The 27223-nt window shown below is 37.3% G+C and overlaps 3 protein-coding genes across 10 annotated transcripts in view; 1 reads left to right on the top strand and 2 right to left on the bottom strand.

Annotated features, from left to right (window-relative positions):
- si:dkey-71h2.2 (low density lipoprotein receptor adapter protein 1-B) overlaps window positions 1-2514 on the bottom strand; it is a 33005-nt gene extending 30491 nt beyond the window's left edge. For 2 of the 3 annotated variants that reach the window (XM_059513019.1, XM_059513018.1), the window contains exon 1: window positions 2200-2514. In XM_059513019.1, the coding sequence (XP_059369002.1) occupies window positions 2200-2284 (85 nt within the window). In that variant the 5' untranslated portion in view covers window positions 2285-2514. The remainder of the gene's footprint in view (window positions 1-2199) is intronic. The other variant, XM_059513020.1, reaches the window with a different exon arrangement.
- Window positions 2515-4069: 1555 nt separating this feature from the next.
- si:ch211-278j3.3 (E3 ubiquitin-protein ligase RNF19B) lies at window positions 4070-19273 on the bottom strand. 5 transcript variants are annotated; one of them, XM_059513016.1, is made up of 10 exons: window positions 18946-19273; window positions 15498-15890; window positions 13985-14445; window positions 11607-11809; window positions 11375-11522; window positions 9372-9534; window positions 8749-8863; window positions 7129-7260; window positions 6188-6452; window positions 4070-5400 (listed from the first exon to the last, which is right to left on the bottom strand). In XM_059513016.1, the coding sequence occupies exons 2-10, from the start codon at window positions 15654-15656 to the stop codon at window positions 5205-5207; spliced, it is 1842 nt and encodes a 613-aa protein (XP_059368999.1). In that variant the 5' UTR covers window positions 15657-15890; window positions 18946-19273; the 3' UTR covers window positions 4070-5204. The 5 variants fall into 5 exon arrangements, with proteins under 5 accessions (XP_059368999.1, XP_059369000.1, XP_059368995.1 ...); XM_059513017.1 differs by having other exon boundaries at window positions 4070-5403; window positions 6188-6431; window positions 18946-19262; XM_059513012.1 differs by having other exon boundaries at window positions 4070-5403; window positions 18946-19260.
- Window positions 19274-19728: 455 nt separating this feature from the next.
- On the top strand, window positions 19729-26069 carry znf513a (zinc finger protein 513a). 2 transcript variants are annotated; one of them, XM_059513008.1, is made up of 5 exons: window positions 19729-19937; window positions 20234-20352; window positions 22034-22168; window positions 23240-23935; window positions 24190-26069. In XM_059513008.1, exons 2-5 carry the CDS (start codon window positions 20313-20315, stop codon window positions 24972-24974), a joined length of 1656 nt encoding a protein of 551 aa, XP_059368991.1. In that variant the 5' UTR covers window positions 19729-19937; window positions 20234-20312; the 3' UTR covers window positions 24975-26069. The 2 variants fall into 2 exon arrangements, with proteins under 2 accessions (XP_059368991.1, XP_059368992.1); XM_059513009.1 differs by lacking the exons at window positions 19729-19937; window positions 20234-20352; window positions 22034-22168 and adding an exon at window positions 22601-23006.
- The last annotated feature ends 1154 nt before the right edge of the window (window positions 26070-27223 follow it).

Raw genomic sequence — 27223 nt, 5'->3', positions numbered from 1 at the left:
GCTGACATACTTCCTGTAACTGGTTCATCCAAAGCCAGAATGCTTCACTTAAAGGGATAGTTCATGTTCCTTATGTCTACTTTAGATAAGAAGGGAAGTTACTGCTCAAACCTGTTATTTCCCACCCAGGGGTTATTGCACTGGAAATTGCAAATGCTTGCAGTATAAAACCCAAGAAATGCATCAAACACTTGCAGCAACTAATGTGACCTTTGGAACTGTCAGTGTTATTTTAATGACATAGCGAGAATTGATAGAGACTTCTCCTTGATTTGTGCATGACATTACACACACCAACTATCTGAATAAAAAAAAGACATCTAAAAAAGCCCAAATGTGATATTTTAGCTTGAACTTTCTCTTTTGGCAACATAAAACATGAAATTTCACTTTTAATGAACACCAGTGAAAACTCTGACCTTCATCAAGTCAAATGCACACTTGAGAGACAACACCAGCCTCCAATGAATATTCATCAGACCAGTACAAAAACAGTTCATTATTCACTTGTTTGTATGCTGTACTAGAATCTGCTCCCCTTTGAGTTATAAAATATTTAATTAATCTCACTGTTGTTTTGTATGGACGCACAAAAGTTTAATCTTTTTTTTTAAACGGTGTTTCAAACACATAATAATTGGAAAAATTGGAATTTCTGAATGTGAAATCTATTTGAATATATTTTAAAATGTAATTTATTCCTGGTGGCAAAGCTGAATTTTCAGCAACATTACTCTAGGATTAAGTAATTTCAGAAATCATTCTAATATGCTAATTTGCTGCTCAAGAAACATTATTATCAAAGTTGAAAGAGTTGAGCTATCTATCTATCTATCTATCTATCTATCTATCTATCTATCTATCTATCTATCTTTTTGATCAATTTAGTGTGTCCTTGCCAATTAAAAGCATTAATTTCTTTGTTTTGAATCCCAATGACTTTTATTCATATACAAAAACAGACTTATACATGTGTTCATCTGTTGAAAACAAATGCATACAGCGTGAGTAAATATCAATACAATTTTTACATTTTACTCTTCCTTTAAAAAAGTGACATCTTGAATCATCTTCAAGAAAGTTTCTATATAATATTCATTTTGTGAGAAATTTTGCCAGTAGACCAAAATCCTTTTTTTGGTCATGTTTTCAACAAGTAACCCTTGTGCACTTGATCCTACTCTTTGAAATACAAAGCACTGCTAGAAAGACAGACAGCCATTACAGATCAAATCATGAACATTTAATCTGGGAGCTAAATTCCCAAGACACAACTGTTGATTTGAATAATTAATTATGCTAATTGTCTTGGTTTTTAGTAAATATACATACTCTCAGCAACACAAGACTGGTTTCCTCCAGCTGTATGCCTGGCACACAGTTTAAGTGGAAAAGGGATGTTTTGTCCCCAGAGTGCCTCATGAACTTCACATCTCACACGTCAGAATGACAGTGTGTCGAGCCTCAGGCTCCTGCCTGTCACCGCTGATGTGACACGGGCTGTCTCAGAAAACCACTGCCCTCTTTCCATACAGAGCCCTAAATTCTTCCTCCTGACAGAACAAAAGCTGACAGGACCAGCCAACTGATTCAATTATTACAGCATAAATGGATGAAGTGTGATTTGGAGTCAGTGAAAGTGTGAAAGTTGGAACTGTGATTTTATTTGCACAGCGTGGCCAGCTGTCTCTCCAAGCCTGACCAAGTTTCAACACATTTCATAAAGCCAGTCAACCTTGAACCGTTCAGTGGTAACATCTATGAGATCTAATTGGATTTTCTTACACACACCAGGAAAAAGTGAGAAAAAGATATTTTTACAGTAACCATACCTGTTATCAATATGGGGTCAATATTAGGCAAGGATCCTATATAGCCTAATAGCCTACTTACGCTCCAGGAAATGCCTAATTAGAATTAACTGTAATGAAAAATTCAGATGAATATCTCAAAGAGTGCAGAGACAACTAAAAGCTAACTATATTAACAATAAAGGAAATGTCTATCTATCTATCTATCTATCTATCTATCTATCTATCTATCTATCTATCTATCTATCTATCTATCTATCTATCTATCTATCTATCTATCTATCTATCACTTAACTGGTAAAATAGGTTGTTCATTGCATGAAAAGCAGCACCGATGCAGATGTAGTCAGTAAATGTAAACAGAGAAAAACGAAGGTAGGCTACTCACTTTCATGCTTGGACGTTCCCCATGTGTGTCGCGGAACTCCGGGACTTTTGATTATTGCTCTCCCGGCGGATTTTAACGCATCCATGCTGGAAGGTGTCTGCAGAGCAGGTGCAGAGCTCTTCTTTGGTGCTCACTGTGGGAATGGGGAAAGTAGAGTAGCATGCAGCGAGTAATGGAGCGAGTGGACACGAGCAGGTTGTAGACACCAGCTCACAGTCCTGTATCTGTACAGTAACATTAACCCTTCACTGGCCGACTGACTGACGGAGATCCACGAGCTGCTCCCTTCACACACCACCGCTGACATTTCATGACTGATCAAATGAGAAGAACAATCCTTCGAAACTTGGAGCGAACATATGGTCATTTTGTGACCAACGAAAACAAAGTCTGTAACAATATAATTTAGGCTATATGTTATTATCGGTTTACGCATTATGTAGTTATGTTATCTATTTATTTGGATCAAAAACATATTTGAACTTGTGTCTCACGTGTTGTGTGTCAACCCTGTTACCAGTTTCCTCTTATTAAATTTTCCATAAAACCTAATAAAAAAACACCTCAACATATACAACATCATACTTTTAAGAAAGTAATTGTTTCTCTCATTTTTATTAGGCTACTTTATGTAATGTAGCTACTGGATGATCTGAAATAGTCAACCCTGTTAATGATAACGTGGAGTAAACAACTTTTCACAGCTGAATATATCTAAAGTTGTGCCCCCATGTTGTTATGCATATTGTATAACAACCATCATACTTCCCATTCCCATCCATTCCATAAAAAAAACCTCATAATAACATTATCATAGTTTAAGTACATGAACAATTGCTTTCAAGGAGTAATTGTTTTCTCCTTTCTTATATTTCATGTTTACGTTATAGTTCTGTACATTCAATTACCAATGCTGATCTGTTGTACAATCTTTTTTCTCGTTTTCTCTTATGTTTTGTTAGGTTTGCAAGAAATGGGTGATTTTGAATAGTCAACCCTGTTACTTTGATTTATAACATTTGACTACTGAAAACTGAATATTTGTAAAAAAACAACAAAACAAAAAAACAAAACAAAAACCCTTGTAGTTTCATGACCTTGAGCACTGATATAAAATATACAAAAATTACGAACTGAAAGTGCTGTTATTGAAATATACAAAAATTGATACAACATACTTACAAAAAAGATCAAATGATTGGTGGTGGCATAAGATTAATTATAATATCATATATTTTATAATAATAGTTATTATTATTTGATGCCCATTGCAAATTTTCTGTGAGGGTACAAGGTTGGCCACAATCATTTTTTTATTTTTTACAATCTTGAATTTACAGTGGGTTTACAGCAGCAATATGCCTATTTTATTTATTTTTTTTGACTAGCTTATTTTTTGAATATAAAATAGTTTATATTGAGTATTCAATTAATTAATTAATTATGTTGTAACTGTTCTGAAACTATTTCCAATAGACAATAAAATATTATCATCAACAAATAAAGCATCTTCACATTATGCCCCTAAAACATATTTATGGTCTAGTTTAGTTAGATAACGTATTCTGTTAAAGTTCTGAAAGGTTTCAAAGAACAGCCTTTAAACATAAACATATATTAAAACATATATAACTAAACATATTAAACATATATAACTCTGAACTGCTTGGATTTCTATTGGACTCCAGATTCAGCAGCAACAGAATAATTGAAAAAGTGTGTTTTTAGAGGTGTAGCGCCCTCTGTCTATGTCTTATAGAAATGCTAAAATATAGAGGTTTAAATAGAAACTACATAAAATAACATCCCACTAAAAAATGAAAATGAAAAATATTGAACAAACGAGAATGAAACAAAGCAATTCTCCCAGTCACCGTTCAATACAAATCTTTTTTATTGACACACTGTTCCATTCATTGTTTCCAATCTGCAGTGCAGCTATGAAGGTTCAACTTTGGAAACTCCTGGAGGTCTTTTACACTTTAAACAGGGTTGTCCGCTGCTCATTTTTGAATAGGAAAGAGGGGGAAAGTTTGTATTAGAGGCCTGATCTAGCATTCTGAGTTCCTCCATTGATACTGAATGTCAAAAATACCAGTAGTCTAGACATTATACAACTGTTGGCTCTGGGGTACCAAGACAAGGAATTAATTAGTAAGAAACTGAAACTGTCAGTGTAGAAGTTTGAGATAAGGTGCTCTCTTTAGTTAATGGGCTTGATTCAAAAACAAAAACCTTTACTGCAGAAATAAAAATCTAAAAGTGAACAGAGGGAGAAACAAGATCCTCAGTTTTCTGAGCAACATGATGTTTATGTTCCCTAAAATCATCTGTTTTAACCTAAGATTATCATAATCAGGACATATTAAAAACAGTATGATACAGAAGGCTAATTCTAGACAGATTTTGCTACTCCTTTATGAAAATGTAACAGTTTACAAATTGCATAATCCAAATGAATGGAGGGAAAAGCTCATTACCCAAGTTAGCATTAGCCTGCAGAACAAGACTTACTGCATTTCACCATGTTGCTAGTCACATAATATGTCAAGGTAGCAACTGTGGCAGAATTAACCATGCTATTAATCCGTACTTTAATTATTTTTCCTTTTTTCCCCCTATGGATAAGTCAGGGGATACGAACCATATGGTCATTAGATAAAAGGGTACAGCTAAAAGAAAAGCTAACTGAATAAATTAAACAGACCAGCATCCAAACAGGCACTGTTTCCTATAGAACACAGTATAAAATTGATTAGCACTCCTCAAACTCGTTGACAAACATGCGCTTGGTCATTTGAGTTTAAATGATCGTCTTTAATCCCCTCCGTGGCATTTTGTCAGCAGCCCTGGCCTCTCATCTTCAGCTCTCCCTCTCTTTTTTCTTTCACGCTCTCTGTGTGTTGGTTTCCATGTCGCTGGCTCTCTGTGTTTGCAGGCAGAGGCTGGAAGCACCCAGTGGGAGTGTAGGTGGGCCGTGGAAGCAGTGGTTTGCCAGGATTTGCTCAGACGCTGTCTATCTCAGGAAATGACACGGGGTCGGTGCTCCCTGCCTGGTGAGAGGCACACCGAGGTTCACAGGGCTGGCTGAGCGATTCTGCAGACAGGCTCTTGCTAGACAGAATACTGCTAAGACTCGGCTTCCGGCTGTCCCGTGGCTGGGTCTCGATCTCCACACGGACCTCAATATTAGTCCCTTCCCTGCTGTACACAACAACAACAACAAAACTTTAGGAAAAAAATAATTAGGAAATGATGGTGTGATTTATGCTCATTCTTTAAAACCCTATCTGATCATTTAAAAATTTCACATGCAATAACAGATATTTACGTGATGATGAGCTAAATTAAAAAACATTTTGATATATTTCTGAGGAGATATAAATGCCAGGGCCATATTCATATCATTATGAAATTAGAAATCCTGAATAAAAGAACTAAATATTTGTAAAAAACAAAATCTAAAATATCTTCTTATTATTTCATAGAAAAAACTAAATGTCGTTCAAAAGTTTGGGGTCAGTATTTTTTTTCTTTTTTTTAACTAATGAAAATTTTTATGCATCAAAAGTGACCGTAGGCATTTGTAATATTAGCTACTAAAGATTCATGTTACCTTCTATTCATCAAAGAATCCTGAAAAGTAAATAAAATATAATATGAAGCAGCACAACATCGGAAATAATAAGAAACATTTCTTGAGCATAAAAAATCAGCATATAATGATTTCTGAAGGATCATGTGACACTGAAGACTGGAGTAATGATGCTAAAAATTCAGCTTTGCATCACAGGAATAAATTTACATTTTTAGAATTTATTAGAACATAAACATTTAAATATTGTTTTTACTGTATTTTTATTGAAATACCTGCTGCCTTGGCAAACATAAGATACTTCTCTTACCCCAAACTTTTGAATAGTAGTGTAACTGCTTCAATACTTGAATAATATAAAATAATTTTGAAAAATTCATGAAATTAGCTGACCTCAGAGCGAATGTTTGTGTGCTACTGAAGGCACACTCCTCAGCTACATCCACGTCATCTGACTGAACAACCTGCACTTTGCTATCAACATATCCATCATTTGGAAGTTCAACTGAGCCCTTGGCTCCAGACTGGACCACACTGGTGCTGGGAAGCGGCATCACTTCCTCCACATTCACACTCACTTCCTGTATGCCTCCGTCGGATAGAGATGGGTTGGTCTGACCAGTCCAATGATCACTGACTACATGAGAAAATAGAAGATCTTCAAGAGAAGTTTAAATGTTATCAGATCAGGCCAAACTGTGAGCTTAATATTACAAAACTAATCTTTCTGCACTACAGTTACAATGTAACTGTAATTAACAATACAGTAGGATCGTTTTCTTGCAAACAGTGTCGTGAGTAATGTACAGTATTAAAAAAAATATTTATAATCTAAAGCTACTCTTTTAAACTAGTAAGCTACACATATTACTAACATGTAGCTGACTACAGAGAATCGGTTAAACTACAGCAAAGATACTCTTAAAAGTAGTTAGCTAAACTTAAAAACTCCTAGTAAAGTAGCTAACTACAGTAAATACTTTTAAGGTGGTTAAACTACAGAAAAGATACTCACATTAGATTATAAACAGTTAGCTACACTAAAAGCTAGCAAAAATAACTACCTACAAAGAAGCTGTTCAGTGTGGTTAAACTACAGCAAAGATACTCTTAAAATTAGTTATTACACTAAAAACTCCTAATAAGAAGTAACTAGCTAAATGGCTAGTTAAATACCTTCTGATTTTTACCATCTAACAAAGTGATATTTCTAAAGCAACTGAACTACTGTCAGGCTACTGAAAAAATATATTTACACAATTAGCAGTGGCACAGCATTTAAGTTAACTGTAAATGTATATTTATATAGGCAAATTTGAGGAAGTTGGACTCACAGTTGGCCAGATCTTCCAGCTGTATGTTCCGTACTTCAGGAGGTTCAGTTTGTGGCCTGCACCAGCCATTACGACACAGCGACATGGGCACAACCCCGTAGACGTACGTCAACATAAGAGGCACCCCCACTCCTTCAAGCACAAAAGATTTACTTAGAATTAATTATAAGGTATCAAAAAATTTTCATGATTGTTAATTACAGAACAAAATGTATAAGTATACAAGAATACATAATGAAATACTCAAATCACAGACATATTTAGCTCAAAAGTTAACTTATTTTCAGATGAATTATGTTGAAGAAGGAAAAAGGGCAAGAATGCACATAATAGCAACATAAATACACAGAGGCATAATGCTAGCAGCAAAGACAACGCAAGGACAACGCACAATAAGAGAGACAAAAGGCCATGATCCTCCTGGTTCTGGATAAGAACAGAGTGGCATTGTTGATGGGGACATTGAAGGGGACAAGGCCCCTCTGTGGCTCTCTTGAGGAGAGGTCAGAGCTGCAGAACAGACAGGGCTATTCAGAGGGGAGAATGAGAGGGAACACAGGCTTTGGGTTTGCAAGGAGAGCACAGAGTAGTGAATGTGCTGCGCTCAGGACTTCACGCTATGCCATGGAGATCGCTCTGACATTTTAGTTGCAGCCGGCTGCTGTAATCGCCCCCCACCCCGTTCTAGCTCTCACAGGAATGCCAAAGCAGAAGATAGATGAGTCATCAGAGATGACCGGGGCATTTGCCGTGTGTATGTGCGTGCATGAATGAAACAGCTGCATGGACATAAGTAAGCTTAAATACATGCAAAATGGATGTTAAAGGATTAGTTCATCCCTCACAAAATATTGGTTATTTACCCTCAAGTTATTCTAAAGCCATATGATTTTTTTGCTTTTGTGGAACATAAGAAACCTTTAATAATGGCCCAGTTGCTATTATCCATAAAATTACAATTAATGGAGATTTTTAAGTTTCAAAAACATTTAAGCTGTATAACAGATGCAATATAAAATATAAAATATGAATGAAATATCATAAATGTGGTCTTCCAAAGTCATATGATAGCTTTGTATGATTAATCGACTTAATAATATGTTGCTATTCACCTGAATCATGATAAAAAAGATATGGCTTAAGATATTTGTTCTTAAATTTCCAATGAATAATGTCTCTATTTTAGCCTGTTTCTGTTTCAGATGACCGTTTAGGCTTCACAGAAAAAGGTCGTACAGGTTTGAAATGATTTTTAAGGGTGGTTTTTTTAAGTTCTACCTTTCTTATTAAATGTCTCAACTGAGAGGCAAATTAGATTCATTTGTCTGAACTCATGCCAGAACAATCAATATGCTTATTTCAACTTCTTTACATTTACATAACCCAACAATATAACCACTAAAGTGCTCTTTGACTTCTCAATATCCCTATTCCGCACATTCAGTTATATAAAAACAGACAGACTTTTAGTGACAGTAGTGAATATTGAAACGAAAGCTTTGTGCATTGTGTTAAACATATGCATAGCAGTATGTATAGAAGTAATAAGTACTAACCACAGTGTTTTACATGTTCATCATGTTATATGCAACCAGCAAGGTGGATGGATGATTTTCTTACCCACAGTAATGGCTGCTATGACTGGAGACACAAAAACAGACATCATGACCCCACTGGCCACTGTCAGATAATGTTTACTTCCTGAGATATTGTTTTTCTTACAGCGACCATGAACCTGGCAAGCAAACAGATACAAACTTAAAGTCTGTACAGGCATACAAGCATAAAACGTAAAATTTCAAATGTCTTTTCACTTTTTTTTTTCTCACAAATTTTAAATAATAACGATGTTCATGGATAAATCATTTATAATAAACATTGTGATATTCCACGAAAGAATAAGAATAGTAAATTTTGATATCATGGTGATTTTAAAAAGGTAATATATCTGGTGTTGGTTCTTGGGGTCCTGAAGAGCATAATGACATCCATGAAATAAGAGCAAAGTGAAACTCTCTCTCCCTTTTTTGCAAACATTTTCTATATCACATTTACTGGCTGTTTGAAGGAGACAGGTCTGGTGGATTTACATAAATTTACATATATGCTTTCTGCAGCACCTTTCTTATAATGAGCATAAGGACATGACCTTGTCTTATTATCATCCCAGAGCTATTTAATGGTCACTGGATGCATTTCATCAAAGAGAGGACAAAATAATGCAGCAAACTTTAGGTCTTTACCTTGCGGCCCATATAAATCGGGATGCCCACAATAATGACTGGTATGGCAATGCCTGCTATGAGTGAGATCATCACCGGAGCCCCGAGCAGCATGCCGACCTGCCACAAAACCTTGCGGGTCTGCGACCACGGCTTCTTTCCCCAGAAAGTGCAGCCTGAAGGACTGTGAGGAAGATAAATTAAAGTATTTGATATACGTAAATGTAAATATGTGAGTGTATATATGTAAATGACATGAGGTTAAAAGATAAGACAAGGAATATTAGCCAATAAAAGCCAGACACACACACACTGTATCATTGAATCAAAATTTTATGGTCTCAACCTCGATTAGTCTCATGCACCGCCTGGGTGAATTACAATCCTCTATGGTCAATGTCACTTCCTGTTCTGTTCTGTGTGGTTAAATATTAAAGGCTACTAGCTTAAAGGGATAGCTCACCCAAAATGATAAATCTATTATTGATTACTCACCCTCATGTCATTTCAAACCTGTAAGTCCTTCATTCAACACAAATTAAGATTTTTTTTTTTTAATAAAAGGCAGTAAGGACAAAACTTTGCACACAAAAGCTATTCCACTGATGTCACATACAGTAGACTATTTTAACGATGTCCTCACTATCTTTCTGGGCCTTGAGTGTGGTAGTTACATTGCATAACTTTTACTTTTACTTACTTAATTTTAATTAAAGTAAATACACTTATCTCAATGCTTCAAATGTCGCCTTTTTGTTGGAAAAATGGACTTTAATACATATGTGGTGTCACATGACAAAATTTGACATGTGTTGTGTTGTCTTAAAGGGATAGTTCACCCAAAAATAAAAACCTTTAGTCACCGTCATGTAATTTCAAACTTGTGTGACTTTATTTCTATTGTGAAACATAAAGAATATATTTTCGCATTTTGGCATTTTTGCCTGTATAATGATAGGACAGTTTATATCTGACAGGAAGTGAAGTGGGAGAGAGAGGGGGCAGGATCGGGAAAGGTCCTCGAGCCAGGATTCAAACTCAGGACACCCGTAGCACTATATTTTGAAAACATGAAAATCAAAGGTTTCAAAACAACACTGACTCGCTGAAAAACATAAAAGATAAAAAACTCAGACATGTTTCAAAATATCTTCTTTTGTCTTCCTCAGAAGAAATAAAGGCACACAGGTTTGGATTGACATGAGGGTGAGTAAAGGATGACAGAATTATTTATGTATTCTGTCATTTCATAAAAATATTTCTCCGCCCGCCTGGAGCCTAGCAGAATGAGATGTTCATTAAATTAAGAACCCTGCTTCTGGCAAATTATAAGGGTTGGGTTGCACGGAAAGGGAAATGTGAACAGAGATTTGTACTGATTAATTGATGAAAGTCGGTGCTGGCTAGCATCCAAGAATGGCAAAATCTATCAGAAATCAGCTTTAGTGCATCGATAGCTCAATGAAACGGGTAGCAAAAGTCACTATTTTAAAGATCAGACTTCTGAAAGGGCTCAGCTTCTGCAAGACTTGATTAAGAGTAATCAAGCAAATCTGATCATCCGTAATGTTCATGAAGTCGGCAACACAAGCAACTCGGCACAAACTCAGTATTGTAGGGCCAGAAAAACATATCTGACATTCTTGTGCTGCAGAAATACCTGATTAGCTTGGACTGAATGTGTCCGAGAGTAGCTTAATAACAGATAACAGACTCTGCTGGTGACTGCTGGGGATGAATGTGGGCTAAGTGCTTGCAGACAAATGTCCTATATTTGTCAGTGAAAGCTCTGCACACTGGATAAATTATATAAATCTGCAATTACAGATCATACAATTGTCTACAATAACTTAATCAAATAATAAATGCAAGCAGATTTAAAAGCAATAAGAGTTTCATTTACGCACACCCACAGACCATATTGATGACCAGACCTTAGCCATTAATCAAAGATCTGGCTACGTGCAACTACTCTAACTGTAACTTGATGTCTGAGTGTATTGTGTGTGTGTGTGTGTGTGTACCTGAGGTAGTGCACATCAGTTATCTCCTGCATGCACAGCCAACAGAACTGACAAGCACAGACTGTACAGTTCATTCTGTTGCAGCTGCCATCATTAGTCTTCATGATGTAGGCACCACAACGTGGACAGGGCTTGATCTCCTCTGCATCTGCAAGAATAAAAGCAGGGCAAACATCTTAGCCGGTGGACACCAAACAGATATTAGGTTAGACCCTCAATGTTTGTCCCATACCACCAGGCTCCTCGTTGAAGACGTAGAGCGTGGAAACATCATTGGCTCCTGACGTGTGGCGAGCGCGCTGACGCCTGGCTTGGTCACAAGTCTGATCTGGGTGCCACAGCTGGCGGCAGTGGTAGCAAAACTCGGTTTCACAGCCTTCCCGACCACAGCTCAGCTTAGGGCACTCGGCACAGCCATAAGCTATCACTGCATAGCTAATGAATGATAGAAATAAAACGAGGAGATTATTTAATTAATATTTACATTTATATTTAGATGTGACCCTGGACCAGAAAACGAGTCATAGGTAGCATGGTTAATAATACATTGTATGGGTCGAAATTATCAATTTTTCTTTTATGCCAAAAATCATTAGGATATTAAGTGAAGGATGAAGATATTTCTTAAATATATACATATAAATATACACAGTACACACACACACACACATATATTATGTAAACACAAAGTTTTATTTTGCATGTGATTAATTGTAATTAATCGATTTGACAGCACTAATTAAAAATAATTTACTTCCGGGTTTACCATATTTACCATTAGTTTACCATTATTTATTTGAGAATATAGAACTATACAAAGTACATATAGTCACTATACACAATATACTGTATATAGATTTTTTGTATTGTGACACTACACTCTGTTACACCACATTAATCAATATGTAAAACACATAATATGTATATTGTTATTATTTTGCACCACAGTCACAGTAGTAAAGAGAGGATGCTCTTGGGTACATGTAGAGAGACTGCAGGTGATACCTAATACCATCTTGTTGACAAGAAATGGCAAACAGCCACGGGTTCCCATCACTAACCTGATCTGGTTACCATTAAGAAATATAACACAAGCCTAGAGGACTATATATAATGCACCACAGAGGAGCACGTGCTTCACGCTGCAGTGCGCGTGAGACAATGATTCTAGCAAAAACCAGCTTCACATGGTTTTTAGCGGGTTGACACTAGTTTAGATGGGTGATCTACCTACTGGTTTGACTGGGGATGACCTAGTACACCATTTTTGTCAAGCTGATCAGAGCTGATACACCACCTTGGCTAAACTATGGAGAAACCATAGTCTGAGAAACTACAAGCAACCAGAAAAAGAACATGACCACAACTTTTTTGAGACCCCCCCCCCCCCCCCCCCCAGGAGTTCTCATTCTATTCAAATTAAAACAATTTCTTCTCACTAGTAATTATGTTGAGTATGTCAGCAAAGTAATCTTAACCTACTGTGCCTAGAAAAAAATATACAGTATCGATACCATATGAGTTATTCCTAATCAGGTTTTAATGAACTGTCTGCTCACTTCAAGTTAATATTTAAACTCACAAACAAATCAAATAAAAAATAATGACATTGTTAAATGTAATCTTTGGCAAATCTCAAAATTAATATCCATTTTCAGACCATACCTGAAAATCTTATGATGCTTAAACTCAATTGTAGCATTTAAAACAACTGATACAAAATGTTAGTTTTCAATTATAATATAAAAAAAGATTCAGTTATATTGTAATTATTTTATATGTTGTATTAACAAAATAGTCTAGAATTTTAATATTGGCCATAATGTAAAAATAATTATCTGCCAGTATCGGCCCGGAATATTACTTCTATAATCTAAGAATAAAATTCTAATTTATATTTCAACAATCTGCCATGATAAATTCTTTGCACTTTTTTTGTAACATTTTTAATTAAAATTACAGATTTGTGTTGAAATGCCAGAAATTATTATGAAATTAAGATGTTTTACACAGTAATATAATATGTTGTTATATTTTATAAAATGTAATACAATTGTAATATGTCAAAATATGTAATAAAGTAATATAATATGTTGAGTGAAGTGGTAAATCAAATGGTTTAATAATATTCCTCAATAATGGTACCAATGTGTTGCTTCTGTGCTCTTCTGTAACTGTCTGGTTTGGGTTACACCATATTATTATTATTATTATTAATATTTTTACTCGTTTTTTCTTTAGTCTCACTGATTTAAATGTTCTTTCTGTTATCATGTTATATATGTGACCATGGACCACAAAGGGTAAGGGTCATACATCATCTGAAAGCTGAATAAACATGTTTTCCATTGATGTATGTTTGTAAAGATTTGACAATATTTGGCCAACATACAACTATTTGAAAATCAGGAATCTCAGGGTGCAAAAAAATCTAAATACTGAGAAAATAACCTTTAAAGTTGACAAAATTAAGTCCTTAACATTGCATATTTCTATTCAAAAAATTTAGTTTTTATATATCCATGGTAGGAAATTTACAAAATATCTTCATTGGAACATAGTGGATGTGCTTCATCATTGTGCTGCATTCAGTCATTTTTATGTTCTAACCTGCAATCTGGTGCCGGGCACCAGCGCGTGTCTGGGTCAGCAGCCAGAAAGCGGCGCAGCTGAAACTCTTCGAAGCGCTCTAGCAGTGCACCGTCATCCAGGATGGTACGGACATCGGGCAGAGCCAGAGCTTCAGGGCACTGTGGGCAGGCGATACCCACACGGCTCTCTGAGATCTCGATGCGTAGGTATTGGCGCAAACAGTCGGTGCAAGCACGGTGCTGGCAGGAGGACAAGCGAGGGAAGTGGCCGCGTGGTTGACTCAGGAGGCAGAGCGGGCACTCGACCAGGTGCTCCAGCAGCTGCTCCTGACTGGAGGAGGACAAGGACAGTACACCCATTGAGCCACTGCTCCCACACTCTGCACCTCCCTCGTCATCTCCCACTCCACCTCCTCCCCCTTTCCCAGGATCTCCTCCATCCCTACCGCCCTTTAATCCAACATCACTGTGAGCCTGGTCCTGAGAGGAAAGACAAAATGACTGAGGACAGTAATGAAAGTTAGGACTTTTTCTTAGTCTAATGAAGATAAGCCACACTATATTTTAAACATACAGTCTAGAGCATTCAGAACCTCAGACTGAGCAGAAGGTTCACCTTCCAACAGGACAGTGACCCTAAACATAGAGCAAGAGTGGCTTATAGACAACTCTGTGAACATCCATGAGTGGCCCAGCCACAGCCTGAGCTTGAACCCAATCAAATATATCTGGAAAACCCTGAAAAAACCTGAAAATGTGCGTCTGCCTCCATCCAACCTGACAGAACTTGAGAGGTGAAGAGGTGAGGAGAAGAATGGCAAATAACTGCCAAATGATGATGATCAAATCTGTTCACATCATTCCAAAAAAGATTTGCATGAATGCATTTTGGAAAAAGGCAGTCACTTAACAAAATGTGGAAAAAGTGAAGTGCTCTCTGGATGCACTTTAGGTGTGTTAACATTATTATTAAATAAAAATAAAAATTAAACAATTAAATATAAATAAATGTTTTTACTGTTTTTACCTAAAATGCTGCTACCATATTTTTTTCAGTGTAGCTTGATGAAAATATGAACATCATTGATATAATTCTTCCAGTCATTTTGAACACTTTGGTGCCCCACTGAAAGTGGTCCATATGGAGGCCCAAATGTCCAGTGAAGGTAGATTTATTTTCATTGTATGGAGAAGAGCAGCTTGCACATTTTGATAAGTATTTCCCTTTGGTGTTCCGTGGGGACAAAGCCATACAAGTTTGACAGATGAGGACAGTTTAAAGTGAATGAATATGTGAACTGATTGGACTGACCAAATTTTAGACATGTGAGATTAAACTTTCTTTCTTTCTTTCTTTCTTTCTTTCTCGTTCAACAATCTGAGGGGGCATGACTGACTGAGCGTGATGTTTCTGAAAGTAAGTAAGATGATAAAGTGTCTACCAGGTGAAATGAAGCATTACTCCAAGCTGCTTACAGAATACAGAAATTAAACTGAAATGGGTTACAGAAAAAATGTGGATGTCGTCTTACTTGTTCCACATGCTCATGCTCATTGGGTGTGAGAGTAATGGCCACTTCCTCCTTGTTTAAAGTCCCGGTGGGCTTCTCAATCTTGGGGTCAGATTTGGGCTTTCGGCTGAAGAAGCTGAGAAAACTGAGAGACTGTGACTGCTGCTTGGGTCTCTTCATTGTACAGAGCTGGACAGTCCATCCAAAACAGCATGAGCGGATCAGGCCCCTTTTGTTTGTGTGTCTCTGTTTGTTGCTTATGGTCTGACGCTGAACACTGGCAGAGAGACCATTGTGAGAGAGTACGAAAATTTTCCACAACAGAGTTCCCTGATCAAGGTCATCATTGTTTTCTTCTCACATGAAATGTTTTCTGTTCCTTCGGTTATCCAAAAGCACCACAAATGTTCATCCCTGAAAGGAAAAACATAAACAGATTTATGAGATGTGAAAGTAAGATTGTTGCAGAAAACATCTCTCGGTGCACATCAATTTAAAACTTTGGGGTCAGTAAAAAATTTTAAAATATTTTTGAATGACATTTATTATGCTCCCCAAGGCTGCATTTATTTGATTAAAAAGTAAAAACAGTAATACCGTGTAATATTATTAAAATTGAAAATAACAATTTTCTGTTTTAATATATTTTTAAAAAATGTAATTTATTCCTGTGATTGCAAAGCTTACTTTTCAGCTTTTTGCTGAAAATTATTCACCATTTGACATTTTACAAACTGAACTACATCCTAAATTAAAAACATTTTTATTATAAAATTTTTTATTCAAGTCACTGTATAAATGAACTGAATTCTAATGAATTAATGAACAGATCTGGACAAAAATGAGCATCACATCATTGACCCCGCAAACAATTTATAAAAGAATCAGCCTTATAAACTATTTCCATCTTGTCCCTCACTTCCAAGCCAGGTGTGACTGATTAATAAGCTACAAACAGATGTTTCTAAAGACCTTGATTATTTCCTGGCTTGTATTCCACCCACAGACAAAGACACCTGTGTACTGCATGCTTTGACTGAGAGGGAGTTATTGTGTGCTATGGAGTAATGTAGCTCGTGGAACGGAGAAGTCTAAGCTCTATTTTATCTCAATACATGATAGTGTGAAATTAATCTCACAACTGGACCACACATTATTACACTCATATCAACAGTCAACATGTAATGGAGAAGGAGATGTCAGACAGACGATATATAGTCCAGACTGACTTCTTTTCCCTATGGAAGGATTCAGAGGCTCCAGTGTGGGAGTGGGGGTTTTACTTTGAATTCTTAATGCAACCCTCTTTGAAAAGAAACACTCTTGTGATGAACCAGACGTGAAGATGGACAATGAAGCACCTGGCAGACACCACACCAGCTAACATCATTACAGAGAACATCACGTTCAAGCGTTTCAAAATTGAACAGACAAACTGTATCTAGCTTTAAAATCTGATCTCATTTGACCAGTGCTAGTATTGTTAACTAGCACTAAAACTAAAACTATTAAAAAATGAAAACTGAAAGCTGAAATAATATATAAATATTAGAGGGAAAACTTTCTAAATATTAGAATTACTTAACTGTTAATTACTTAACTTCAACTGGAATAAGAAGGCTAAATAGAATTAATCAAAAACTAATAAAAATGACCAAAGCACAAAACAAAATGACTAACATTTAAACTACTGTAAACTTAAAGTGAAAACAGAATATATACAAATAAAAAAATAAATCAAAATATGATATATAAGAAGTACAATCATACATAAACTATACTAAAATAACACTGCATTTGACAAGTTGTTCAGCTCTTTTGCTGTCTAAGCATACAAACCACTAAATGATTCAAGAATAAAAATAAAAAAAGAAAGCACATAATCATGAGGATCGATCTCGTTCAGGCATTAGAAAGACAGCTTTGACAGCTTTTGATGTCTACCAATAAATCTAAATAACCTGTGAATTAAATTAAACATAAAAAATAAATCATATTTATAATTTATAATAATATAAAAAAAAAAAAAAAAATTAAGATACTTAGTAAAAAGCAGTACTTTAAGCATTATGGTCATTAGAAAAGAAATGGTAATATGAGAAAATCAATGACTTATTCTTCTTGTCGTAATGGGTCTTAATAATAACTACATTTCTTACACCTAACCTTCCTAAAAAATAATGTTGAGAAAAGTCTTTAGAAATACTTAATAAATCCCTGGGCCAAAAAACTCAAGATCCTGTAAAGATCAATATTTTGATCTCAGATAAGCAGCATCAGCCACCTCTGGCAGCATTACGTAATTAAAGTGAGGGTCTGTGTCTTGTCTTAGACTGCCCCATTACTCAACAGAACAGAAACCAATAAAGAGGAGAGACATATAATACCAAGGTCATTAAACACGCTGACAAGCAGGGTTTTAAAATGCACTGGACCCAGCGTTAAGCGTGAAGAAAGGACTATACCGTTATAATGAAGGCTGTGAGAGTACAAAGCTTTATTTTAATGCATTACATGATACATTAAAGCTATTCCAGAATGCATCTGGACATTCTGCTTTAAAACGATGTGTTAGAGCCAGGCAACATGGATAATCTAATTGCATATCATTATTATCTAATATAATACTCACCAGCAGTCTCTTGCATATATGGAAAAGAAATCATTTTATCATGTATATTGCAGTATCCCAGTGGGCCTCAGTGATGAGGCAAAGCTCAAATGTGTTTTATAGCTTATCTGGCCATAGAGCAAAATCCTGTGGCTGAGATCTTTGGATTGGCTTCGGTGTGTTTTCTTTCTCTTCGTTCCCAGGACTATTCCTGGACATGCACTCAACAGTTTTCTTGTTTAACCACACTAAGCAAAGTTGGGCAACAACTTGGCAACCCAAAAATATCAAAGGCCGAATGTAATGCTATTATAGCTTTGTTTACAATTATATCATGCTCTTCTGAAGAGGGAGGGGATCCCTTTAATACCCTGACTGACCAATATAACTCTAATCAGGAAAGCATCGTGGCAATACCGTTTAGGACGCTATATGAGGACACACCTCCACATTTTTGGGCCACGAGCGCATCAGTGATCCGGCATTTACACCAACTGATACTTTAATGATACAGTAGCAACGGACCTTTATTATACATGTAGCTATTTACATACAGAATCACATGCACGTCAGACAACCTCTAGATTATGCTGAAATATGTCTGTTTAGCGCTGCTTTACATTTCATGAACTAAAATTCGTTGACTAAGAACAGAATTTGTAATAATTAATCAGAAGGTCTGACCAGGGTATCACAGCACTGCAGGGAGTGGCAAGGTTATTACGTATTGCCGTTCATCCCTGCCAAATAATATACTTGTATGCTTAAATTCCGCTTATAATAGACAAACGGAGGCAGAGAAAAACATCCTTTACCTAAAAGATAACGCACAATAATTTAATGAAATCGGTCTCTTACCTCCCTGCGCTCTGTGCGTTATCAGCTCAGCACCACAGCTTGGCTCCTCCCACTGAACGGCTGAGGACGCGCAGGCTCTCGTGGCTCCTCCCACTGCTGTAAAACGTCGCCTACTTGGCTATTTGCGTGTCTTTCAGCGTTTTCTGGACTCTGTGGTCCTAGAGATTCGCCGCATGACGTTGGCGAGGAGATCCCCCTGAACCCCGAGGTTCCCTCCTCTGAGTCTGTACACCGGCGGCGCCTGCTGCTTGAGAGCTAGTAATGGCCTGCGGGAGAGAGAGCTGCCTACTGCAGTGATCCCAATCGATGGCATGACGTAGAATCACTTACTCGGAACACATTTAATGCCATTTGGTAATGAAACAGTACCCGTTTATCTGTTCTTGTTTGTACACACACACACACTCACACACACACACACACACACACACACACACACACACACACACACAAATGGCATTAAATGTGTGTGTGTGTGTGTGTGTGTGTGTGTGTGTGTGTATTTACTATAATAATTTTACTATAATAAACTTACTATAATAGTTAATAATAATTAGGACGACGGCTTTGTATAATGGACTGTGGTACAACAGACTTTTGCTACAGCAAGAATAGTATAGAAAGAAAATATTACAATATTGATCGTTGCTGCATAATATAATATAATATAATATAATATAATATAATATAATAGGTAATAATTATTCATATTATTGTGCCCACATTCCATAAAAAGAGAAATGTAAAAATAGAGCGGCTCTACGTCCCCGGAAACGCGTAACTGGGAAAACGGATATACGCAACGTAGCGGAAGAAAATGAATACAATGGCAATTTGGAAACCAATTAAGTTATGAAAAAAGAGCATTAATTGCCTTTCTTTGTGGTGGATGTGTTACGGAATGGCGGACTGAGAGCAGCAGCGCACCGTCAGACGCTGTTTTGCCTCGACGGGAACCGTTAGTTGTTTACCGTGTCAGCCAGAAAGAGCAGGTATATTTATGACATCTGCTGAGCTTGACAGTATAGCTGGAGTAGAGTTTTTAGATGTGTGTGGTAGGCTACATATCGCTGGGCGGAAATAGCCATGCAGTTCAGAGCACACACACGGATTCTGTAGATCTCGAGTTTAAAAACGTTACATCTTTTATTTGCTGTAAATGACGCGAGTCTGATTTATCTTCTATGCCACTGTAAAATCAGCAAGTTAGCTCCTAGATGCGCCGTGTATCTGTTATATGGGTTGTGTTGACGTGCATGTCAGTAACGTGTGTTATGTCAATGCAAAGGATACTTTGGAGAATGAGTTGATTGATTTCGAGGGAATCCAGAGGAGGTTGCAAATAAAAAGGCTACGTTAACTGGAAGATGCCAAGAAGAAAACAACAGAATCCACAACCAGTCAAGTGTAAGCTGCTTTCTCTTCTGATATTATTAGCGAAGTTATTTGAAACGTGTTTCATCCCCCTCATTTGGTTTTGGATGGTTTTTACTAATACAGAGAAAAATCATAGAAACTCGTCGTGCGTTTTTTTTTTGTCATAATATAAACTTGGAGATGTCTGTCTAAAATCTCTGAATGTTAGCTGTCATTAAGCAGACTCTTTTGTTACAGTAATTACAGAGACACCCCGACTAATTGGTTATAGTGTTATAATTAGTTTATAATATCATTATAAATTATCTATTTATCATCTCTCTATGAATAACTTATAATTATAAATAAAAAGTGATAATTTTGTATTGAAAGAAACATAACTGCACTGCCATCTGTTTTGACATTGAATTGTGATTGCAGGTGTCAGTCAAGCTGACTAGATTCTTCTGATGATTATGTGCTGTGTATCCAGTGTCCTTTATTTTAAAATGTAAAATGTGACTAACTAACAAAAGTAGCAGTTGTTTCTGTGTTTGTGTCAGATTATGAAGAAGAGCTGAATTTAGCTATCTATACGGTGTAATTCATTCTAATATTAGTTAATTTTAAGATTTTCAGTCTTAGCTGGTAAATTAATTACGGTAATAATATTTTACTTGCTGCATTGTTTGTTTCTTTGTGTCCTCTTTTTTTATAAAGTTGTGATTATTTTCAGTCTCGTCCAGCAGATGGCAGTACAATTACAGTAAAGCCTGAACCTGTTACTGGTTGATTCTGCATGTTTCTTTAACTTACTTTTCCGTTTTTGTTACATGAAAATCACATTAAAACTGTCTTGGAAATGTTTTTTTACATTGCTTTTGTTTATTTTTACTGTTTCTATTCAGATATTAATATACGTATTGTTTTTTTTACCCTTGTAAATTGTAAAATATGAAAATCCATCATTAAAAAGTTATATAAATAAAACTGGCAGTGTGATGTCATTTCCACTGTGACTAGCCATTTTGCCACTAGTAAAGATGAAAGATAAACTTCTTTCCTGTCAAGCTGTAATTGTCATTATGACAAATATTGTGTGAAAACTGATATAGTTTAAATAATATTTCATTCAGAAAATGTTTCTAAAAAACAATGTATAAATTGTGAATTAGTTGAAATGACATGAAATATCTTTTATCATAATAGTATCATAAGTGTTATTATATTATTATTTTTTTAAAGTGCTTATAATTTAAGAAACACCCAATTCTTATGATGGTTTTGAGAGTTATATTTATTTTAATTAGCGATTAGACCAATTATTTATTATACAAATGAACATAATCCCACAAGATGGTGTGCAGTAAATCATCTTTTTTTGTATAATAAATGTAAGATTCAGCATGACTTTCACGTGCTTGTATGGGCATCATATGGGTTTTGGACATATTTTTACAATCCTTTATTATTATTTTTACTTTTTAAATTTTGACTTGTGTAAAAAAAAAAAAGGAAAAAAGAATGGAAAATCATAGCAAAGACAAATAAAAAATGAAATAAACAATGAAAAATGCACACATACAGACAATAACATCACAACAGACATTATCAGGAGTGATAAGGAGAGAAATATGACACAGAGACTGTGTCTATTTTGGGTCAAGTTGCATGATCTTTCAGTGTTGTTTTTCTATTGCTGCTGTATTTGACCATGACCCTTTGCTTTCAGTGGATTCTGAAGATGGATTAGGCACTGTACGTCCAGCAAGCCTTACCTTTGAGAGTGACTTTCTCCTGGGACAAGAACTCGAGTTTTCAGATCCTGACAATGACAACAAGATCATAGGCCTTGAAAGGTTCTCAGGTGAGTTACATGAGTTTTTAAGCCTCACTTTGGTAGGGAACATTAAAGGGTTCAGACTCTAATTTTTCATTAGAAGTAAAAACAACTGCTACTGCTAAATCTTGAGGATTTTAAACATGCTTTAGTTTGCTTTATTGCTGGAATTTGTTAGGAGACATATGTGCTCAATATGCGACATTAACTGCAAAGACTGACTTGTAATATTAGTGCTATTATGCAAACGTGCTGCATTTTGTCTGTCTGCGAGCCCTGTGATCTTTCATGTACAGATGGAAGAAGTGAGCCTACCGTTCTGGAAGATTTCTCTGGTTTTGGCATTCTGACAGAACATACAATCTTAAAATGGCAAATCAGGAAAAAATACACTGTGCCACCACTATTATATAAGGGTCATCAAATCAAGACAGTTATCACCATCAAGGACACATTATAATAAGGCATTTAGTCATCATCATCATCATCATCATCATCTCCTCTCAGGGTCTTTATCATAGTTGTCATCATCATCACCATCATCATCACCATCATCATCATCATCATCATTATCATCATCATCATCTCCCTCTCATCATCATCATCATCAGCAGGACCATTATAGTCATCATCATTATCATTAGGCTGGGTAATCATCCACCTGGGGTTCCTGAAACGGGCGATATAAAGGCCCGTTCAGACTTCAGACTCACACATTTCTCCAAACTGCATGTGCATGAGGAGTGCAGAAGGAAAGCAACGTTTCATGGAAAGACAGTGAGCAGAAACACTATAGCCTTGTGTTTTGTGGGAGTACCATCTTTTATTTGTTGCATTACTTAAGCTTTGTCCACTGGCTTAGTGGGTAAGTATAAACGCTAAATATTTTTCCTAGAACTTCATCTGTTGATATTTTGTGCAAAATTTGTAATTTTGACAACTGTAGATGCATGTGATCTTGCATAAAAGTTGTACTTTTTTTGTGAGAGCATTTGTCTTTAGTAACTCATGATTGTAAGATACTAGATTTGAGATTGCAGAAAACATATCTATGCAGCTGCAAAATGTAATGCAGTTTCCTGCTGTGGTCCTGTACAGCTGACATCAGTCTGCCTGGCTTCCCCTTGGGAGACGAGGAGAGCTCATCCTTCAGCCGCCTCAGTATGGAGAGTGACGCCGATGACCTGCGTGCGACCGAAAGCGAGCATGAAGAGAGGGTTTCTGAGTCTGCCTTTCCCTCTTACCTCTCTTGCAGGGGCTGTGGGCAGCTCCTGGAAGACCCCCTGGGACCCGGCATGGACTTGGTGGGGCCCTTCTGCATGCGCTGCTGCAAAGGGAATGCGGATGGTGTTGTGGAGAGGAAGCTCTGCTCGGGCTTAGGTTTACAAGCGGAGGCTAGAGGGGGAGGCAATGAGGGCACTGGTGACGAGGATGGTTCCCTAAAGCTCCACTCATGCACGCTCTGTGGTTTCACTTCGCGCTACACTAACCATGTTAAGAGGCACATGAAGACACACAATGGCGAAAAGCCGTATGGGTGTCCGCTGTGCTCCTATGCATCAGCACAACTAGTAAACCTGCAAAGGCACTTGCGCATACACACTGGGGAAAAGCCCTATAAGTGCAACCACTGCACATTTGCATGCAGTTCCTTAGGGAACCTGAAGAGGCATCAGCGTATGCATGCAGTTGTAAGCCCGGGTCAGAGTGCCCTTCAGCCAATAAGCGGCAACGGTTTAAACCACATTACGCCGGGTCAGAGGGAAAAGGAAGTGGCTCCTGCCCCCACCGAAGGTAAGTAAGGTTCTTCTTTACCCACTGGGGCTGATGATACACTGGGCAACTTTGGCCAATATTGCCATCAACGAGCAACCAGGTGAGACACAGGGCCCACGACTGATCCAAATTTTTTACCCATTCTCAGTGGGAAAGTGCCCAAGGAACATTACTCAAAAAAAGTTGGCCAGGAAAGTTGTTTAAAAGTTGCCCCGTGTATCATCAGCCTGAAAAAAACATTGAAAAGAGAGTTTTAATTAAAAATCCTTCAGTTCCAGGTGCTGTGCAATCTGCCCTGCGACCCCACATGGAAAGGGGTGGGAACTACTTGCACGCCATTGATGGCCTCAGGCTTACGCAGCAGTCATCAACAGGGGTTTTGCAGTCTGGACAGACTGCATCTGAACCTGCCTCCTTGCCCCCAAGGTTCTTTCCCTTCACTTGTCGGCTGTGTGGCATGGCCCTGGATGACGAAGACGGATCCTCGGCCCAAATATGCGCAAAGTGCACCCTGGAGATGCTAACTAAGGACACATCCAGATGCCCCGCTGAGCGAGGGGACAAGGTCTACACCTGTGCTGCCTGCCCCTTCCTCACCCACTACCCGAACCACTTGGCCCGCCACATGAAGACCCACAGCGGAGAGAAGCCATACAAGTGCCCACAATGCGACTACGCCTCCGCCCACTTCGACAACCTCAAGCGGCACCATCGAGTACACACAGGCGAGAAACCCTACAAGTGCCACCTGTGTGACTATGCCTGCGGCAACCTGGCTAATCTCAAGAGGCACCAGCGGGTGCATTCGGGTGCTAAACCCTTTCAGTGCGCCATCTGCAACTACAGCTGCAACCAGAGTATGAACCTGAAGCGGCACATGTTGCGGCACACAGGCGAGAAGCCCCATAAGTGCCAAGAGTGTGGCTACACCACTGGCCACTGGGACAATTACAAACGACATCAGAAGAAGCACAGCCTCACTACAGATGGCTGGGCTAAAGTGCAGTTGCCTGGAAATGAGGAAGAGATGGAGGATGAGGACGGTGAAGAGGTGTAGCCTCTTATTGCAAGACAGTTGTCCATATGAGATTTTACTGTTACTGCATAAGCTTTGTTGGTTGCTGTTTTTTTCTTTGTACCCTCATTTATTTTGAAATTCAGTATTTTAGACATTTCTTGGAATCCACAAGCTGCTACATGAAGTCATGCACAAATTAAAAGACAGTTACCTAAATGTCCTAATGCAGGGGTTGTCCAGTCCCGCTCCTGGAGGGCTAGCCTTCTTGCAGACTCTAAAACATAAAACACTAAACACACTTTAAACACACTTCTAAACACACATTTAAACACTAAACGCACCTGAAATGTCTAATCAAGGTCTTTAGGATGACTTGAAAATTCCTGCCAGGTTTGTGGGAGATGATTGGCACCAAACTCTGCTGGAAAGTGGTCCCCCAGGAGCAGGTTTGGACATTCCTGATTAATGCCTTTGAACAAGGCAGTTTGTGTTTCACAAAGAGTGTTCTGAGCCTGATTGTGGTTCATTTATCAGTGCCAAACTCTGCACCACTGCCACAGGAAGTTCTTCTTTAAGCCTGGAGCTACATTGCATGCACTTAAAAATTACCCTGGTTGGCTCTTCTGAGGTTTTATGTGATTGATCATTTATCCATCGAAGATATTCAAAACCCTACTGATGAAAATGTCTTTACAGATGAGCATTATGTTGTGATCTTTGATAATCTTGTTTTTGCTCTCAATAATTCTGAGGGGTTATGTTGCCTTTTATTGTCGTGTTTCTTTTTGACTGTGAAAAATGCCATTTGTCTGAGTTTACTTGAAGCAAAATGGTGCATAGTGGGTATTCGTGTCATGCTGAACATAAGAGCTTTAATTTTTGAATGTGATTTCATTTTTTTTTTATCTCTGAGGAATGTTTGGCAAGTATTTGCCACCCCTTGGGATTGTTAGCTATACTGGAGGAAAACAGTAACCGTAAACCCTAATATGCAGTTAAACCTTCAGGTTGCCAAAAATGACAGATCATTGATGGAATCTTGTATGTGTGTGATGCTTGAGTGTTTTCTTGTTATTATGCAGTGGTTTCATTAATGCCTTAACCTCAAATAAAAGAGTTTGTGTTGAAACTTCATCTGCATTAATTTGCCATCTTTCAGTCACACAACTGCTCAGAAGTAAGTACTAATAGACCAGCAGGGTATGATTAAGCTGTGGAGACAGGCAGTGTGTAATCCTCACACTTCCATAATGAGAGCTGTAATCCTCTGCTGTGAACAGCTCTGGTAAACATGCTAATGAAGACGGCGCCCCGGGCAGCACCGGAGCACTGACAACTCTTGGCAGTGATCTTCATGCTGTTAGCTTGTGAGAATGAGTCTGAGATCGTTTTTCTGAAGCGTTACAGCCTGTTTTAGGGCAAAAGCTTACATTAAAAATAAATTTTTACAATCTGATTACTGAATGATGAAAAATTGTAGGAGGTCAAAAAACTACATTTCCAATGGTTCAACCTTGGACCTTTAGTGTTGTTGTTTTTTACACTAAGCACAGGAGTCATTGTGTCTACAGGCAATCTCATGATAATCACACATGCTGAAATACCCATCATGCTTGTGTTATTAAACCAAGGAACAGAAAACAACACAGAGGAGCACCATTTGGCACCTAAATTTATTAAAACCCAGAAGGCTCTAACTTCCATTCTTGGATTTAAAATGAAGTGAGAATTTGAAAAATAAATCATACTGATTCATGAGCAATGTACAGGGTTTAAGAGTATAGACGGTTACCACTTTCATCCTAGATGATGATGATGATGCTGGTGAACATACTGAACATGGCAATCACAAATTACAATCATCAGCTCAAAAATAATCAGCCATACAGCACACAGACATGAGAACAACCTTCGTATTTAACGCATTCTGCCTATGGGAGGAATCATATTATATTTATCATCTGCTGAAGAATAAGGGAATTTCATTTCATTATGACTATCATTGCAGTCAAAAACCCAGCATAAATTTAAAACCCAGCCATTTCCCAAGCACCATGTGATCACAGTCCTCTGAGATGATTGCCACAATGTATTTAGTAAAATAAAAAAGAAATAAATGTATATGATATACCGCAAAATGCAGACTGGAATGATATTCTTCAAAATGAAATATATAAAGTGTACTAAGACTATCACTGAAATTTAGATGCAACATTTGTAAACACTCTTTTTCAACAATTTTGTAAACACTGATAAATGTTAGTTTCTAATCTTTTTTATTTTTATTT

The sequence above is a fragment of the Carassius carassius genome, chromosome 27 (assembly GCF_963082965.1).
Source record: "Carassius carassius chromosome 27, fCarCar2.1, whole genome shotgun sequence".
NCBI lineage: Eukaryota > Metazoa > Chordata > Actinopteri > Cypriniformes > Cyprinidae > Carassius > Carassius carassius.
Note: the sequence above shows the minus strand (reverse complement) of the source record. Positions and strands in the feature narration are given on the sequence as shown.